The following is a 20,597-nucleotide window of genomic DNA, read 5'->3' as shown; positions in this document are numbered from 1 at the left end:
GATCTTATGAATAGATAAAGGCACCTTGTACAACAGAGATAGTGAGGCTCAAAAGGAGTATATTTCAGCAAGGATGAGAAGCCTTAAAGAATGAAGGGAGGGCTACTGTTTGTACGGAGATGGGAGGAATCCAAGGACGTTCTGATTTGTGGACCAAAAGTAAGGAGTTTCAAGAGTAGTTACCAAGTTTTGCAGTTGGAGGTGGAAAATAATGAGATGTGATAGGGTTTTATTGAAGGTTCTTTTGTGGGGGGTTCAATTGAAGAGCACACTTCAGCTAGATTCATATTCCATTTAGACTTTGAGTGGTACAGACCTCTTTGCAAAATCTCTGTTGTGTGGCTTCATGCTATACAATATTCTTCCTTTAGAGAACCTCTACAGAGGCCCTGCTATGCTGACACCTTTTGCTTTCAATGAACCTCTCTTTGCATTCTCATAACATTCGCTTAATAGGAGATTTTAACCATCACTTTGATATTACCTCCGATCCAGAATCCATCGGGCTCATAGAAGCTCTGGAATATCTAGGCCTTTTACCCAAAGTATTTAGGTCCACTCACATAGCGGGACCCAAACTGGATAACATCTTCTCCAATACTCAGAATATACTAGTGGACCCCCCAATAGCCCTGACATGGACAGACCACTTGGCTCTGAAATTTGTGTTAAATTCATTGAAGGAATTCACCAAACCCCTAGCTGCCCAAGCTCGGCAAAGACCGTGGAGGAAGGTGACCCCATCCTCTTTTATCCCGGCACTGGTAGCCCCGGGCCTTCAGAATTGTGTGGAAAGTGATGTGGCACTTGAACTACTAGAGGGTTCTCTGATCAAAGCTCTGGATACGATTGCCCCTAGTAAAATCTGTAAGACCTGGGTAAAATCAGCTCCAGCACCCTGGCACAACACTAGCCTTAAGAAAGAAAAAGGTTGCAGGTAATGAAAAAGGAAATGGAGAAAATCCAGACTAACCAGCATACAAAAAGGCCCTTAGACAATATCTTAGGAACTGTAACAGTGCTAGAAGATCGCATCAGGGGTCCAGAATTAGTGAAGCCAAGAATTTTTCTAAAGAATTGTTTAAAATCCTGAAAGACTTCACTAACCCAAGAGTGAATAATTCATCTATCCCTCAGACACAACAATTCTGTGATGATATGGCCAATCACTTCAAGGTAAAGATTGATAAAATCTATAGCTCTTTCAACATACAGATGGAACCCAGTGTGGATTCATATAAGCATGATGATCCCACTTCTTGCTTCTTAGAAACATTTAAGGCCATCACGGTGGACAATGTCCACTCGTTATTGGCTCATCAAAAATCTGGTTCCTCGTTTGATGAGACTTCCCCTTTCATTATCACAAGTCTTGCCACGGCTCTTGCGGCCCCTATTGCTGAATTATGTAAACATTCTTTAATTACAGCCACCTTCCTGCAGAAATGAAAGCAGGCACAATTCAGAGCTATATTAAAAAAAGCTATGGCCGATCCATTGGATCTTCAAAATTGCAGGCCGATTTCTCTTCTCTCTCTGTTTTCCAAAGTAATGGAAGCTGCAGTAAATAAGCAGCTAGCTCAGTACCTAGAAGTGAATAATCTTCTTGACTCTTCTCAGTCAGGCTTTCGGGCCTCGTCCAGTACTGAGTCTGCACTAACAGAAGTCACTGATACGATCAAGCTAGCTCTTGATAAGGGAATTCCGACTATGCTGATTCTTTTGGATCTGTTGGCCGCATTCAACAACATATCTCATCGAATCCTGGTGGATAGACTATGAGAGTTTAGTCTCAGAGGAATGGCACTTGGATAGTTTGAAAGCTTCCTTGCCGACAGATTGCAGCAAGTCCAACTTGAGACGTTCACCTCTCAGACTGTGGTTGTGGACAAAGGGATACCACAGAGCTCCATTCTAAGCCCCACACTATTCAACATGTATGTATCTTCTCTGGCTCCCATTTATTAGATCTTGTGGGTTTGACACCATTTTGTGTGCGGATAATACTCAGTTAATCATTACCATCAATGGAGACCCCGCATTGACCAGAGAAAGAATCAAAAGGTGCAGGCTAATGACGGCGGATTTGATGACTGCCTACAGCTCCCTACAGCTGAAAAGGAGAGGAGCTCTGGTCTGCAGACTGATGGCCTCTTGAGCTAGGAGACCTTCCGACCCCAAAAAAGTGGGTGACAAATCTAGGTAATATGGTGGATGATAAACTCCCCATGGAGTAAAATGTGAAAAGCATCTCGGGCACCTGCTTTGGCTTGATGCGTATGCTCAGAAAGGTCTTTTGTTGGTTACCCCTCTCTGCAAAAAAATTGCCTATCCAGGCACTACTAGTAAGTAGGTTGGATTACGGCAATTCCTTACTGGTAGGGATAAGGGAAGATCATCTCTCCAGACTCCAGGTAATTCAGAATACGGCTGCACGTCTTGCCCTTAATCATCCATCTCACTCACCCTCAGAACCTCTTTCGCGCCAACTCCATTGGCTGCTGATTAGGAAGGGAGCAGTATTCAGACTTTTATGGCTAGTATTTAAGACTCTTCAGGGGTATGGCACGGTCTACCTCAGGAAAAAGCTAATCCCCTATATTCCGGGTCGACAACTGAGTTCAAGCAATCGGCGGTTGTTGCGCCCAATGAGGATCAACAAGATCAGAATGGGAGGCAGCTCCTTTTCTTATCTTGTGCCATTCCACTGGAATAAACGGTTGTATGACGATACTTTGCATGCCATTACTTCGCATGCTTTTAGTGCGATGTTTTTACATAGCAAGTGCCTTTACTTCGCATAATTTTAATTAGAATTCAATTACTACGCAAATGCATCAATAAGATATTAATTTACTTTTACTTCGCATAACCTTTCTACGCATACCACCACTTGGTGATCATACACCTACCTCCTGTCCGTCCCCTACACTGTAACTCTATCCTACACTACCCCCTTACACTACCCTAAACACTACCCTACACTACACAAACACTACAACAGTAGCCCCAGCACGACCCAACCCCTACCCCAAGTCCTTCCCCTACACTGTAACACTACCCTACACGACCCCCTGACACTACACTAAACCCTAAAACACTACCCTACACTACACAAACACTACAACATTAACCTAAACCCTAAAACTCTACCCCCCGCACGACCCTACCTCTATCCCAAGTCCTTCCCCTACACTGTAACACTACCCTACATGACCCCCTGACACTACACTTAACCCTAAAACACTACCCTACACTACACTAACCCTACAACACTACCCTAAACCCTAAAACACAACCATAAACCCTAACCTTACTCTACCTAAACACTACCCTCTACACTACCCTACACCCAAATACAGTACCCTAACCCCACAACACTACCCTAAACCCTAACCTTACACTACCTAAACACTACCCTCTACACTACCCTACACCCAAATACACTACCCTACACTACATTAACCCCACAGCACTACCCTAAACCCTAAAACATTACTCTGAACACTAACCTTACACTACCTAAACACTACCCTCTACACTACCCTACACTACACTACACTAACCCTACAACACTACCCTAAACCCTAAAACACTACTCTAAACACTAACCTTACACTACCTAAACACTACCTTCTTCACTACCCTACACCCAAATACACTACTCTACACTACACCTACACAACCATCCCTACTCCCAAACACTACCCTGCATGACACCACCCTAAAACAGTACAACCCTACAGAAGTACACAACCCTGCACTCCCCGACACAGCCCCTACATGACCCTACACAGCCCCACTTACCTCTTTCCACACGTGGTTCCAATCTTCTCCCCCTTCCTGCTTCCTCCGGCTTCCTACGTCCTCCTCCTCCGTAGCAGACCCAGGGAGCAAATGGCTGACGCAACGACATTCAGAAATGGCATCCGCCCACTACGCATACGTTGTAAGTACGCATGCGATGTAACAGCAAGCGTACTAAAGGTGACGCGTTGTTACATCGCATGCGTATTAACGCTTGCGTAGTAACGGTACGCAAAGAAAAGTCCGCGCAGTAACGGATGTTTCCCGAATAAACTCCCTGATGACATCTGTGATAGTCCTAAAGTGGGGCTGTTCAAAAAAGTCTCAAAACTTGGTTGTTCAGTTATTAATCAGTGGCCTTGTCCTCACCCCTCCGATATTGTGGCGCCGAGAGATCCCTGTGGGGATGATTAGTTTTGCGCCTAATAAATTCAAATAACAATAATAACAGGAGTTTTAGATTATCCTCATGTATAACAGGCAAGAGGACCAAAAATCGTACACGGATCATCAGATACTCTTTTTAATATTCTGTATTGGGATCACTGAATTACTTATATGTTTCATGTTGCTGAGGGAAATCGTTTTCAGTCGGCATTTTGGGCTGCCTGTAGTAATCCTGTATTGTTACAATATATTTCTGAGACTTCTGTATACCAGTCTGGCTTTGAATTTTAATAAATCCATACTTAAACCCATCTATTGACTCTGAGCTTCACTGTGTGGCCAGATGGGTTACACTGTAATTATTAAATTGTAATTGATCCTAACTCCTTTTAATCCTCAGGCACTTAAAAATTTCCATTGCAGGGACCGAGGAAATGGGGCCCAAATACGGAGCGTTAGCACACAGTAACAGGTTGCCTAGCTCCACGTAAACACCTCATGGTGCAGAGATATGTGCATGTTGTCTAACATGAAATACTATGCCTAGACAAACTTTTAAACTTTTCACACATTAGATGTGTGCTGTACAGTGCAGCACATATGCAAAGCATGACTAGCTAGGAGAAATTAAAAGATATCTCAAATTTAATGCCAGCTTCAAACGGGTATTATTTTGTGGTTGCAAAAGTCATGTCTCAAAATATTAGTAGCAAGGGTTTTACATTAAAAACCATGGTTGATTTCATGGAATGCCCATGTATGACCATGTGATGCCTCCTTGGCATAAAGAAGCACACACTATTTGCGCTACTTTAAAGGATAATTTGTAGCACAAAAACGGTTTTTACTAGAAAGAAAATACTTAATAGTCACTTTGTACTCCTTTTCATAAATCTATCCTGAAATTTCGTAATATCACAGAGGGATTTACATACGTCAACCTATTTCAAACAAAACGGTCACAAATAATACTGAAAACATTTTAATAAATTGAAAGAAGGGCAGGTTTGGACAACCAGGCTGGATGTGCACTTGTTTCCAAGAGTATTGCAAACTATATTCCTCTTCAAAAACGCTGGTCTAGAAATGCAAACCTTTTTCTCTCGAAATATATTCACATTCATTCTGTATCTCTCTTGAAATGTATTTAATGTAATCCTCTCTCTTTCAGAATTGCGGCAGAGGGTTGTACCGGGCCTTCTCTGGCATATGTCTACCCTGCAGCTGCAACGACAATTCGAAGAAGTGCCTGGATGGGTCGGGAGCCTGTGTGGTGAGTTCGTTCTCAGCATCGTGTCCTTGGCAGCAGGCTCTGGCGCGTGCTTGCTGTTGATTTCCTCGCATGCTACACTAGAGCTCATGATAAGTGCTCGGCATTCCTTTCTTTCATCCTGATAAGGCATGTCAGGCAAAGTGCTTCTCAGTGTGAGTGACTGTGAGGGAATGACAACCATATGCTGTAACGTCAGCGGGTCTCCTTTCCAGTGAACATGGACGTGCCCGGAGCTTCAGGTCACTGTGAGGCTGAAATATTAATCCGAGGAAAGACGTAACCGCTCGCAGTAACCTTATAGTCTTTCATCTGTTTTCAGTCTCCTGGTGGCATGAAATACTTAAGGGGCTGCATAATGGACAAAACTACTTTAAATCAATAAGTAACAGTTGAATGTGTATCTTCAGGTTTGAGCCCAGAGCTTATTTGCATCACAAATGTTTCAAGAAAAAGACATTTGAAGAAAAAGTGGGCATAGTGATTTCAAAAAACAGGCATCTAAGTGTATCATACTAGAGAAAGAGAAGCACAGCAAAGATGCTGAATAAGACAGCCATAGGGAAGGCCAAAGATTCGGAAAAAGTTTTCAGTGAGTCTAGATGGGAAACAACATCTCGTCCTTATTTAAATATGACACTCTACCCAGAATTCACCAGTCCAGACGTTGACTCCACCAGAATGTATGATTGATTTTGCTTGCTATGAAATGTTATACATTTCAGGGATAGATCGAGTAATGTTGAAGATTTTTGGATTCAATGTGAAAGCTAATCTGAGAGAGATATTTGTGAGGCCAAAAACCCAAGGGCCCGATTTAGTTAGCCCTTGTAATGCCCTTTCAATATGCGAAATGACGAAAGGCGGCGCAAGGATTTAAGAAAGATTTACTAAGCCCTGCAAAGCTACCTTGCGTGACTCCGCATGGCTTAGTAAATACAGAGTAACACAAAATTGTGCAAATCACTGCTTTGCACTACTCTGCATTGGGAAGACATTCCATGGGAGGAGCATGGGCGTTCCTATGCACCTACCCATGGATTTTGGGGTATTACCATATTTACAAGACTTGTATACCTGGGAAGGCATAAATATGGTACACCTCCCCAAAAGAGGCTAAACGTGTAGAAATTAAGGGCCAGATGTAGGTAGCCAAATACCGGTCGGTAACGGCCGATTTCGGCCGTTACCGACCGGTATTTGGCTTTTGAGATGTAGGTGGGTCGGAATGTACAGAATCGGTATATTTACCGATTCGGTAAATTTACCACTTCAGTATTTTACCGAATCGGTAAACATACCGAATCTGTAAATCCATATGTAGATGACACTCCTGAGAGTGCCACAGGCCCTTTAGAGTCGGTATTTTACCACCCAATCGTATTGGGTGGTAAAATACCTAATTCAGGTGTGAATGCACATCTGTGCATGCACACCTGTGCAATGTGACACACAGACATGCCCTTAGGGCATGTATGTGTGCCACATGGCACACAAGCCTGTAGTTGGGGTGTTAGAGGGTGTCAAAGTGACACCCACTGCACCCTTGCAGAATTCGGTATTTACCGATTCTGTAAATACCGAATCTGTATTTCCCATTGATTCCTATGGGCTTTAAGGCCCATAGGAATCAATGTGAAATACAGATTCGGTATTTACAGAATCGGTAAATACCGACTCTTACAGAATCGGTAATTTTTTACCTACATCTGCCTCCTTCAAATTTACCGACTCTTAAATACCGATTCGGTATGGGTCGGTATTTAAGAGTCGGTAAATCGAAATTACCTACATCTGGCCCTAAGTATTATTTTTGTGATGGAAGGTGTCCCTCCCTGCACAAAACAATCCTGCCTGTAATGCAGGCCCCTTGCAACATGGAGCAAGGGTGCATGCTTTGGCGGTAGGCTGCACTCAATGCGCCAGCGCCAGCAGAGAGAGGGAATTTGTCATATCTTAGTAGATATGGCATATTTCTTCTCTCTACCTATCATGCGGACCAGCAGGTTGTCTTCCTGTGCTGCATAACTTCTTAGTAAATCTGCCCCCAAGTCTTCCTGAAAGAATAGACTTGTTCAGAACACACAGAGAGTACACAATACAACATATAGTCACAGTGATTCTGAGAATATCACCTTACAGAATTAATTGATGGACAATATCACAGGTCAAGTTGTTTGACACATTACACAATGGCTTTGGCAGGCAACGAACATCCCTGTACAAGTGGGACGGCAACTATCTAGGGCTCGAGTCGGGGTACCACGCGGGTGGATGGCATCCCCCCACTTATTTTACCAGGGGGATGCCATCCCCCTGCCAAATAGCTGGGCTTCACTCTTTGGCCTCTCTGGGACGAGGAGCTCGGTACCTTTCGTGACGTCACTTCCTGTTGTGACGTCACTTCCGGTGACAGCGTCCCCCCACATCTTTTTTTACGACTTGTGCCCTGCAACTATCCATCGGCTACGGGTCTGGGTCACATATATCGCATCAATGTATGTGCAGCTGCACAACAGCATTTGTAAATCAAGCAGATTGCACTACATCTCGTGCAATATTTTACCGGCATCTCTAGATGAGACTGGTATGGTACAATTTTGCACAATACGTCGACTAGACTGAAAAGGCTAAAAAGTAATTTTCGACCTTGTCAATCTGTGCAAATATCAATTTCACAACTGGTAGGCAATGCAAACGTCAATGGAGAACTGAACCGACACAAGTGTAATCTATTTAATTTGGAAATGTAAGTGTAAAATTGTACCAGGGCCAGTGGCAGAAGAGATAAGGCCCATTTCAAAATGGCATTTGTGCCCAGATTGTGTCCGGTGTAAAGCACTACCCAAGTGCATGATTCCATTAGAGGTGAAGTCATTGGTGTATTGTTCATTTTACATAAATGTAATGGCAGTTTTATAGTCATTCTGAAATCTTCAAAACCCTCTCTTTTTTGTGACTTAATGTCAGGAATGTCGCTGTATAGGTGGTATGTATGAATGAACAATAGGATTCGAGTAGGCAGAAGCTACCTAGAAAAGTTCTGACCCTGACTGTGTTGGGCAGCGACACCGCAATTCTCTGCCTGCTGTTAATGGAAAAGACCAGGTAGGTAGTTACTGTAGTGAGGTGGTGACAGTCTAGCTGAGAGAAGCCGAATGGACAGAAAATGGAGGTAGGCTTATTCAAACCTGGTAAGAAGATGGCTGGTGGCGCCTAGAAATTGCAGATTTGTTGCTGTTAGGTTTACGTGCCAGACATTGTCGCAGTGATATAGTCGAAGCAGTCAGTGAGGCTGAGTGAGACCTGAGCCTCCTGGTAAGCAACCTCACTGTGTGGCTTGAGAAGTGCACGTCAAATCAGAACTTGCCTGCCCTCCTTAAGCATTCCCTTTAAAATGTCAACATCAGCAGGCAGACAGACTTCCTTGCACTTTTGGCTCAAAAGTGCTGTGCAGCATGAAGCTGAGACCACACATGTGCACAATGGAACCTGCACTGAATTAGCAGAGCACACCCCATTCCTACACACTATTGCTACATGCGTGTTGTTGCACACATGTCAAGGTTGTCATGCAGCTTCAATTCTGTTTGGGCCCAGCAGGTACTTTGGCCCATTGCAGATGAAAAGATGAAATGCTTTGACTTACACAATCAATGTCTCATTTAGCCCTTCTCCACTGAAATGCGGAGATCAGTAAAATTAGGCAGAAATATTCAGGGACCTTGTTAGGGTTAGGTTATGTTACAGAATTTTTTAAGCACAACGGTTACCCAGAGGTGTCCAGGCGCTAGTTACCTATCCTTTAAGCAAAAGCAACAGAAGCAGAGTTACGAGGAAAGGAAGGAAGGTCATTCCAAGCTTTGGCTGGCCCGAAGACAAAGCTTTGGCCTCCCCAAGCCGCCTTTTTTGTAGCTGGAACTACAACCAACTGGGCTCCTAATGGGCGAAGATTTCTTTTTGGTATGTATCAATTAAATTGTTTTCTTAGGTAGTCGGGTATTGTTCCTTGGAGTGCCTTAAATACGGTACACAACTATCCTTTTCATGGACCATGCCATCTCCATGGGGGAGTTGCAGGTTTCATAGTCAAAAAAAGTGGAGCACAGGTGACCAGGAGGACAGCTGGCCATCACCGCCTTTTACATCTGTCAGGCAGTAGCGCTGACTCTGCAATACAGTTATCCTGGCCTACCTTTAAGGACATCAAGAAGTCAGAACGACGCCAAATTACCCTCCCTGGATGCAGCAGTTGGAAGTGGTTGAGAGGGCACCATCTCCTTTGAATCCAGTGAGACGTCAGTGGCTGCCAAGGCAGGTATCCAAGCCAGGAGGCAGCAACGACAGAGGTCTTTTCCTTCTCTTGTAATATAAAATTGCTGGAAAAGGACGTCTATTATCCATTGGTATGAAGTGGTTGGCAATAGAGAGAATGTCTGCTAGCCACAGAAATTTGTGATTTAAACAGACACATCCTTATGCGAAGCCATTGCAACTTCGCAAAATACAAATAAAAAATATTCAGACCCAAATTAAACCCACATGAAAATGAGAAACAAGGAGCAGATAGCATGTGTGGACATGTAGTGCCTGAGTCTGTATAAGAAAGAGGGCACAGCAAAAGGTGAAAGGTATCACTGATGAACTGACAGCTATTTAAAAGAAATGTTCAACACCCCAACATATTTTTACCACCTCTGCCCTAACTCACAATAACCACTCAACCAGATTTTAACTTCATAAATAAAGTAAACTTGCATTTCCTACTCTCAAAGTTGGCATCTTAAACTAACATGTTTTTTAGCATACAGGCGACTGTGAGTGAAACACCGACTAAGAGCCACTATTTGTTGGAATTAGCTTGAATAATGTAGCAATTGTCTGGGAGAGCTGCAAAGCAGGAATGACCATCACTTTGGAATGTATCAGGGGCGGATCCTCCATTGGATCAGAGGAGCGTTGTCCCACTTAAGTGACCCCAAAGCCCCAGGGATGAAAAATGAAATGGTAATTTATTACCATTTTATTTTTTAGCATCCCATTCGGAACTGAGTGTCAGGATGGGGCAGGGCCTGTTGAGTGTCATCAGGGAGGAGTGGTGGGTAGAGGGCTGCCTGTGCACTGTTTAAAGCATGCATGTCTCTTTGGCTGGCCGTCTTGTGATGGCCTGCTAGACATGCGCACTTTGAACCTCTCAACCCAGCTGTCTTAAGACATCTGGGTTGAGAGCGACTGCAAGCCTCCAGGCCGCTGTGAAGCACCAAGAGAGGCCGCGTTCACCAACCAGGACGCTGTTCTCATGCTGATTAACAGCATGTGAGCAGAATAAGGATTGGTTGAGGGAGTTTGCTGGGTCCCGCACTGCAGACCTATAAATACCTCTGTGTAGATTGTGGGTAGATGCTTGGAAGGGAACATATATAACCAGCACTTCACACAGCAACGCATGGAATTTTCACAAATTGTGCAAGGTGATTATGAACTGCATACTCTCTCCCTTTTAACTTCTTTAGGCAGGCACTTCAAAGGTAAACCGCTCACATTTTTATTAATTTACTATTATAAATACAGCACTATCTTGAGAGAATTTCAATTGCACAAGAGCATTGTAGTAGCTGCCATGTCATAGGCTGTTGCTTCTTCCAACAGTGCCAGCTACTGACAGACAAAAAAGACTTTCTCTATTTGCAGTAGCGGCCGGTGGTGGAAGTGCTGTCGGGCGTTGACGTGGGGCGGGGGAGGAGAAGTGTGTGGGATAGTAAATTACGGAATACTGCCAAATACAGGTAAGTAAACACATTTGGTGATGCAGTGCACTCAAAAGAAATTTGTTTTATTTATTTATATGTTTACTTACCTGTATTTGGCCATATTCCGTTGTATACCACCCCCCACACTGCCCCTCACCTGCCCCACGTCACCGCCCGGCAGCACTCCCACCACCAGCCGCTACTGTCTATTAGACAAACATGTTCTACTCATCATTCCCACTCTTTTGCTGCATGATGGACTATCTACTAGAACACGTTTTCCTCTCTGGATCAGGGTTCTCCAAAGTCAGTCCAGGACGGCTGGATTCACGCCAGACTTTTAGCATATACCCATTTATATAAATGTAGTTATCTTAAAAATCTTGCATGAATCCGTCACCCTCATGACTGACTTTGGAGAGCCCTGCTCTAGAGCTAGAACGTAATGCAAACTGCTAACTCACGTTTCTATAGCCAGTTGAGGGCTACTAATTTTGCTGTATACCAGACCAACATGAGCCTGATGCAGATATATGCTCTCCAAACTTGTAGGCCAGTGAGGTGTCATAGAAGGCTGTAATGTACAGCAGCATCCTGATAGGTTCTCAGCAGTATTCTATAATTTTATTGCGGAATTTCTACAATTGCAAACTAGAATTAATGGCAAGGATGTAGAAGTTCTAGGGCGAAACTACCTGCCAAAGTTAGTGAATAGCAACAAACTCCTATAGATATTCATATTCCCTTTGAGGCAGAGCCCCTTCCTGGAAATGTTTCTAAAGGTACTCCTTTCCAGAGCAAGAGTAAGTGTGTTTTTTTCTAAAGTTGGAATGAGGCGAAAACTTCCACCATAGTTAAAGTGGGCGTACTGGAAGGGTTTCTCCACTGTAAAAATATTTCTAAAACGGTTGTGTGCAGGCTATTCTTGATTTCGTTGAGAAATCCATTAGTGGGAATTTTGCTGTGAAGGTAACGATAAAGGAGCAAATTCCTGACCTTTTTTTTGTTTAAGTTTTGTTAGTTGGTCTCCCTACCACTAAAGGAAAATCGAGATGAGTCAATGAAAATTAAAAAAAACCTGCATTACACTTTAAGTCTTTAAAAAGTATATGTATGAAGATTTAACTGACAGCTAAACGGAGTGAATGACTTTCACAAACTTCACAACTTGAAATTGCGCATTTAGTACAACTTTACTGGCGACATTTCAACTCTAGCGATTAGGGAATTCACAGATTTTACATTTTATTCTTCCAGTCCTACCATAGAAAAAAATACCTCACCCCTAAAACCAATCCTGAGACTTTCAGACATTTAAAACATATTTAATGGATAATATAGTTATAGTATCTAAGCTTCTAAAAAATATGAATTCAGATACGTGTGAGCACACTCTTGACTTATTTATGCACACTTATTTAGATTATCTATTGTATGTTGATAAAAGAGCACGACTGTGGACTGGCATGTGTGTGTTCATGAGAAAAATATAAAATTCATATTACATTGGTTTTGTTGTGAACCACGGAAAAATTAGCACTGGCAATGGTAATCTGTGTTGCTTGGTTGTAAAGGAAAGGAGTGATTTGGGAATATGCTAGATATTTTTTCCTTTTTTCATTATTAATAGTGTGTCTGTTATTTGATGGTTTGTAAACCACACCACTCCCCACCTTTACTCATGCATGAGACTAATTGACATTGACAATGCTTGTTATACTTGCAGCCTGCTTCAATGGAGTCTGGAGTAATTCGGTTATAAAAAAACAGTATGCATTCCCGGTTGCAACATTAACAGTTCTTCATGTGTTCCTTAAGCAATAAGTCAAAACAGTGATCTTTAACAACTCTATCTATAAGAGCTGTCAAAAATATAAAAAGATATAATAAGGTATAGCGGTAATTTAAATACAAATATTTACATTGCTCAAAAAAGAGGAGGAGAACAATAGGACTTGAATCCTGGTTTTGAATGCCACTAGAAGCATGTAAGTAATCTTGGCACCACTAGTTAAATTACATTTTTTTAGGAGTTGTATCTTTATAATTTTGATAACTTATGCAATCAAAGTATTAGAAGATTATCTTTGGACTCACATCATATTTACCTAAAGAGTTAATGTTAGTGCTGCAACGATGTTTTTTTACCAACACTTAGTTCTAGATTTAGTATTATGGCCAGAGAGCTTGGTTATATCTTGTTATATTTTCAACAACTCTCATATGTTGAGTTGTTGAAGCTTCCCTTTTGACTTCATTGATATGGAGCAAATGGGTACTATTGAAGCTGCAACCAGTATGGTGTGCTTTTTTTGAAGCATTTACCTCAGATTTTGTTTGAGTGGACTGCGAGTACATCAGATTCTGTTTGAGTGGACTGCGAGTACGTCAGATTCTGTTTGAGTGGACTGCGAGTACGTCAGATTCTGTTTGAGTGGACTGCAAGTACGTCAGATTCTGTTTGAGTGGACTGCGAGTATAATGAAAATAATCTTGCCAGTAAATACAGCGCCTGCATTCGGGACAGCAGAGCCATCATCTCGGCATGTCACAGAGAACAACAAATCTACTGATGTTGAAACCTATCGGCTCTAATATGAGCAAAGCAATAGAGTCTGAAACGAAAGTAATCTAATTTTGAGCAATGATTGCCTCTGTAGAGTTTTACATCAAGTGCAGTCTGCAACAGACAAGTAGAGCTGTGTGTAACCAGACCATTACCAGGCCACCAACTATTAACCCAATACCATTCACTCAATAAGACTTGGTGAATCAAGAGCACCCATTTAGTCACAGCTGCAATCCTGCAGACTACAACATTAAGTAGATAAATAGAGTCTCTATCAGTGATGGAATTATCAACATGCCTGCTCACCACTGTGTCCTGAATGCAGAAATCCTAACACTCAACTTTCCTTCAACCTTTCGAGATTTTAAGGACCGAACTCCATGGACTGTCTGATTTGTTGATGTTTCCTATGAGAACGTTCATGACAACTCTTCATTTGTCTACTTAGTGGCATATGGATAATTATGACAGGGGGTTGTTGCAATGTTTCCCCAGCTTTCAGCAGGACTTTATTTCTGCTGGAGGATTCTGTAATGCTGAAAATGAAGTAAGTGCCAAGATGGTGTTCTCCAAATATGGCACGTTTGGTGTTTCTGGGTTCTTGGTGAAAGAAAGCAAAAGACACACAATTGATGGACAGAATGCAGAACAAATCAAAACGTTCACCCCCCAGTCAAGAGATCTGGGTTAAATCCATTGCTCTTTTGCTCACCATGCCACCCCAGTTTATACCAGGCCATATGCAAAGTCAGCCTTGACCCTGTGCCTCATGGGAACAGTCCAGCCCAAACTGCCTAGCCAGGTCCTCCATGGACCGGAAACAACCATCCTAGGACAGGTTTCGGGGTTTCACCCCTCATCAGCTAGGATAACTTGATTCCAGTGGCACCCTGAGTCCAGGACCATGTTCCCATAAGGAGCAGGGTCAAGACTGATTCGCATATGGCCGGGTTCAAACTGGAATGGCATGAGGAGCAAAAGAAACGATGGATTTAGGCCCATCTCTCTGTACTGGGGTGAATGTATGACATTGTTCTGCATTCTATCCATCAAGTGTTCTTTTTGCAATTGTTACCCCTAGTGGGATGGCTATGCCCAGATGTGGGTCCCGTGCTCTCCTTTGCCACTGGAGTCAAGCTAGCCTGGCTGATGAGGGGTGAAACCGATCCTAGGATGCATGTTTCCAGTCCAGGGAGGACCTGGCCTGGCAGTTCGGGCTGGACTGTTCCCATAGGGAATAGGGTTAAGTCTGATTTGCATATGGCTGGGTTCAAACTGGAATGGCATGGGGAGCAAAACAACTATGGATTTAGGTCCAGATCTCTGTACTGGGGTAAATGTATTACATTGTTCTGCATTCTGTCCATCAATTGTTCTTTTTGTATTTGTCACCCCTAGTGGGTCGGGTATGCTCAGAAGTGGATCCCGTGCTCTCCATGCCACTGAAGTCAAGCTGGTCTGGCTGATGAGTGGTGAAACCCCGAAGCCGATCCTAGGATGCATGTTTCCAGTCCAGGGAGTACCTAGCCTAGCAGTTCTGGCTGGACTGTTCCCATAGGGAGCCGGGTCAAGACTGATTTGCATATGGCTGGGTTCAAACTGAAATGGCATAGGGGACATAAAAAGATGGATTTAGGCACAGATCTCTGTACTGGGGTGGATGTATGACATTGTTCTGCATTCTGTCCATCAATTGTTCTTTTTGCATTTGTCACCCCTAGTGGGAAGGATATGCCCAGACGGGGGGTCCCTTGCTCTCCATTCAACTGAAGTCAAGCTAGCCTGGCTGATGAGGCGTGAAACCCCGAAAACGGTCCTAGGATGCTTGTTTCCAGTCAAGGGAGGACCTGGCCTGGCAGTTCGGTTTGAACTGTTCCCATAGGGAGTAGGTTCAATAATAAGTTGCATATGGCTGGGTTCAAACTGGAATGACATGGGGATCAAAAAAAATATGGATTTAGGCCCAGATCTCTGTTCTGGGGTGAATGTATGACATAGTTCTGCATTCTGTCCATCAATTGTTCTTTTTGCATCTAGATTTTTGGGGGCACCAGTGTTGGAGGGTTTCATGATTCATTGTTCCATGAGTAGATGTATTGTTGACACTGGTTTTGTGGTATTATGTGATATGCAGTGAACATTTTTATGTTTCGATGGACTTTCGGTGATGAAAAGGGTCAATGAGTTTTGAGTAACAGGTCTGATGAGTGAATATAAAGAATCAACATGGGTAACTGTAAGTAGTGCAGACGTTTTGAACTGAGGGGTTCTGAGGGACAACAAGAGATAAACTATGATGTCACTCCGAACTTTGAGAGAGCTGGTTGTCATCAGGGTTTTTGCAGAGACCTGCAATGGTAAGGGAAGGGAGAAAGCAGACACAGTGCCATTTGCATTCTACCACCACCCACAGGGTCTGTCAATACTTGGGAGAGGAAGAAGAAGGCAGGGGATACTGTGAACCACAATTACACCATTGTGCTTGGATATCTAAAAACTCAGGAGAGGCAGCAGAACAAAAGAGAAGGGTAATCATTTTGTTTGACCACTGTTGTGTTGTTGCCGCAGCAAATAACCGGAAATTTATCTAGGTATTCATGATCAAGGTTCCCTATATATGTCTTATATAACAACAACATTAACTCATTTTTTTATACACTGCTTTACTGCCCTATTATTTCCAATACACTCTGAATAATAAGTGTTACCATTAACAAATTTCATGGCACTCATTAATATACTTGAAGGAACTTCACAGCTGTTAGTTACCATTATATTTCCATACTTTTTCATCCATGGCAACAGTAACCAGAGGTGGAGTCTACTTGGGTAATGCACTTGTTGCAGCAATCTGTGTGTAAACTGTATGCAATTTGATATTGTATCGGGAAAACTGTAGGCGAGTTAGGTGTGTCAGCTGTAGGTCAACATGAACCGCTGGCTGACACACCAGCTACAGAGCTAACTCACACTTTAATCCGTTTAGAATCAATAAATTGAGTACATTTTAGGGTAATATTAGATGCTTATTACTAAATCAACAAGAGGCAATTAAACTTGCAGTTTGTGCTACTTAAAATGGTAATAATAAGAACACTCATCTATTTAAGTAGTTCTCAGCCTTACTGAGAAGGCAAACTGTCCACGTTTGTTGAAACGTTGGGCACCCTGCATCCGGCTCAGTCAGGTTTCAGGGCCTCATACAGTACGGAGACTGCTCTGGTCGAGATGACGGAGGCTATTAGGGAATGCAGTGATTCTGGTGGCAGAGCGGCCGTGGTTTTACTGGACCTCTCTGCTGCATTTGATACAGTACCTCATCGCCAGCTACTTGCCCGCCTGTCCAACATTGGATTCTCATGCCAGGTGTGGAAAATGATTGAATCCATTTTGGCTAACAGAGCAAAGCAAGTGTGGCTGCCGCCTTTTTCATCCACTCCAAGAAGTATTACTACGGGTGTTCCACAGGGCCCAACATTGAGCCCTTTACTCTTCAATGTTTATGTGACACCACTGATTTATTTTGCGGAAGGGCTGAGCACCAAAAGCATAGCCTACGCTGATGATACCCAGTTGCTCTTTACATGGAAAAAAGATGAGGTATCTCTGGACTCCGCTAACAACTGCCTGACGGAGGTTTTTAAATGGTTAGCGCGGGCCCAACTTAAATGTAAAGAGGATAAGACTGTGGTCCTCTACGGGTTCTTCCTGCAGAATTTTGGGGATGACCTGTGGCCCGAGGGCTACCCCATGCCAAAAACCATGGGTAGCCCAGCAAAAAATCTGGGGGTATGATTTGGCACGACCTCAGATTCCTAACACAGATTAATAAACTGGTGAGAGTGTGCTTCAGCACACTGAAACTCCTTAAGAAATTTCTGCCATTATTGCCTAAAGGAGCTAAAGAAATGGTGACCCGCGCTCTCATTCTTTTGCGGTTAGACTATGGGAATTCTCTCTATGTCATCCTTCCCTGCTATCAGCTGAAAATGCTACAGGTCATTCTGAATGCGGCTGCTAGAATGCTACTGGGTGTTCCGGGTCGTTCCAGCATTAAGCATTCTCTTCGTGATTTGCACTGGCTTCTGGTTGACCAGCGCATTCTGTTTAAGGCATTGACCATTGCCCATGGTGCCCTCTATAAATCAGGACCACTATACCTCAGGAGGTGCTTCGAGTTCTAAGTGCCATCTGGACATCTCAGGTCCCGGGAACAATATCTTGCTGTTATCCCTCGTCACACCCTTGCCAGAATCGGAGGTAGCTCCCTCTCTGTAAGTGCAGCCATGGCCTGGAGCAGCCTGCCTTTTGAGCTCAGGCACAACCATGATCTTAGTCTGTTCAAAAAGCAGTTGAAAACCTTGCTTTTTGTTTAGTCTTTCAGCCGCATCTCTCACTCCCGCTCTCCTCTGTACAGGTTTTCACGCCGGGACACTTCTGAGTAGCCGCACGCGTTAAAAATGCTGCTTAACATAACATAACTTAACTTACTGCTTTGAATGGTGCAACAACTGTCATGTACAATAACTGTTATTCCCTCAAGCATATTCGTTGATACCAAGACTGTGGCCAAACATGGTAAAATAATGTGTTGGGGTGATTTTGTATTTTTTCTTTTCGGCACTTTCAGGCTTTTCCTTGCTGTCAAGGACCAGAAAAAAAGTATGTCGGACCATCCACTCTAAATAGGATACATGGTCTTAGGTACTTAGACGGATGGCCCAAACTCCATTGAGCCATTGAACTAAGGTTTCTGCCAGAGGGGGCACTGCCAGCGGAAACATGATGTTCTGCCTGACACTAAAGAGAGCAGGTGGACCATCAGTTTGGCAGGTAGGAAACCCTTTCGACAAACTGAAGAAATCCCTATATCATTTGTTAATCAGTATCTTAGGGTCCAGCAGTGCTATCAGGACTTCAAGAATACACAGTGTATATAAATTCCACACACCTATTTGACTGTAGTCTGTAATCAGGGAAAAATAGCCAGGAGAAATTTGATCACTAGAATGAATTATTTTTTAGAAAGGGCAGCGTTTCTAGTGCATGCTCTTCGGGTGGCACATGTAAGAAAGCAATCTGGGAGTTCTGGCAGCTTCCACAGCATCAGCCTACAACACACATTGGCAAATCCAATTGTTCTTGACAATAAAAGACCGAGATATTGTCTTTGAAAATGCTTTTTGATAGAGCACACTAAAGCACATAAAAGAGCAGGAGGAAAGAGCAAGGAAATACATGCAACATGTGCTTCATCATGAGTAATGGTAGGAGACTCTGATTGTGCCCCTGGTGAATGCCTAAGAGTAGTGATGCCAATGCTGAAAATGAGGTTAGTGTGAAGTCAGGGGACAGGGTCAATGTACCCAGGGTTGAGTGTCTGGTATCCATCACTTGAGGCCTCCTATGATCGTTGTTAGGACCCAACCTCCACCCTTCAGATTAAGAATAGAGCAATTCCAGTGGAAGATCGGCTGCTTCGCACTCCACCCCCAGCTTCCTGCTCTTCCCTCATCTCAGTCCATGCCAGGCTTCAGTCTGCCAGGATGGTAACCCAGAGTACCAGGAAAGATAAGACAGGGAGAGTTCAGGGAGATAATCACCATGGTAGGTGTCCTCAGTGGAAGGATGGGGTCCACAGACATGGAAACATGGTATCAAGTAGAAAGGGCTTACCAAGTTCCTTGCCTTTACACTCCACATTTGGTGTGGGTATTGCAGGAGCCATCAGATGGTAGTCACTGTCTGTGGGGGTGCAGGGGCACCAGCAGGAAATTATGTGGAGTAAGGAAGCACATGACGTTGAAAAGAAGGTAACAAGGGAGGGAGAAAGCAGAGACAGGTAAAGACATTGGAGGTGCTGTTTTGAAAAGATGGGCAACTGGAGAAGGAGTAAGAGAGAAAGTGGAAAGGAGGGAGATAGGGACAATAGAAGGGTGGCTCTGTGTTGGGTGAAGGACAAGTGTGTGTAAGGTGAAATGGGAATTGGATTTGAGGTCGGGAAAGAGATGAGGTGTGAGGACAAAAGTCATATGTCTGTGATCTTGCCTCATTGCCAGTAGATCCCTGACTTTACAGTGTCTCCTTGTTCGATGCTTACTTTACTCTAAGAAAATGTCTATTATTCTGATAATGTGAACTGACAGTCTACTAGTATCAGTGAATGTTGGGGCATTTCATAACAGTACTTTGCTTTGTTCAAACTTTTTTAGGACACACGGATTAAAAAACAATGCTTTGAATTTAAATGCACATTGTTTTAATGCTATTTAGGAGTACAAACAGTGTCCCAGTAAAGAGGCACAGAAATCCCCAAGGTATCTTATCTTGTTTTATAGCAAGGTCTATTGTCATTCAAAAGTTGTCATACAAAAGCAAACATTTATAAGGCGTGTCAGCAAACCACACAGTATGATAAATCCACAGAATCAAAAGAAATTATATAAAAAAAACTATATTTATTACAATCACAAGGTTAAAAACATAAGTGCATAAAAACATTTAATTACAGTATTATCAGAAAACACAGTTGACGCAGTGTTTCGGTGAGTTAGTTGATGTTCACCTTCTTCAGGACAGTTTTCTAGACAATGGAAACAGTTTATTATTTATATATACTTGTGTTGCTGACACCACCTTTACAATAACTAATACTAGCGTATTCACAATGAACAAGGATCAAGGATATTGTAATATTAAACTTAATCCCCCATAAACATTGTCATACTATTAAAACAAATCTTTTATTAAAAACATATTATTCATATTAAAAACATAAATAGCATTAACTATTCTCTAATAGTTCAGTATAAAT

At 42.9% G+C, this 20,597-nt stretch overlaps 1 protein-coding gene across 1 annotated transcript in view; it reads left to right on the top strand.

Moving 5' to 3' along the window:
• LAMA4 (laminin subunit alpha 4) overlaps nt 1-20,597 on the top strand; it is a 467,067-nt gene that overhangs the window by 75,777 nt on the left and 370,693 nt on the right. The window contains exon 2 of the mRNA XM_078648567.1: nt 5,366-5,467. Within this exon, the coding sequence (XP_078504693.1) occupies nt 5,366-5,467 (102 nt within the window). The remainder of the gene's footprint in view (nt 1-5,365; nt 5,468-20,597) is intronic.

The sequence above is a fragment of the Lissotriton helveticus genome, chromosome 6 (assembly GCF_964261635.1).
Source record: "Lissotriton helveticus chromosome 6, aLisHel1.1, whole genome shotgun sequence".
In the NCBI taxonomy this organism is placed as follows: Eukaryota; Metazoa; Chordata; class Amphibia; order Caudata; family Salamandridae; genus Lissotriton; species Lissotriton helveticus.
This window is presented reverse-complemented; position numbering and strand designations above follow the sequence as displayed.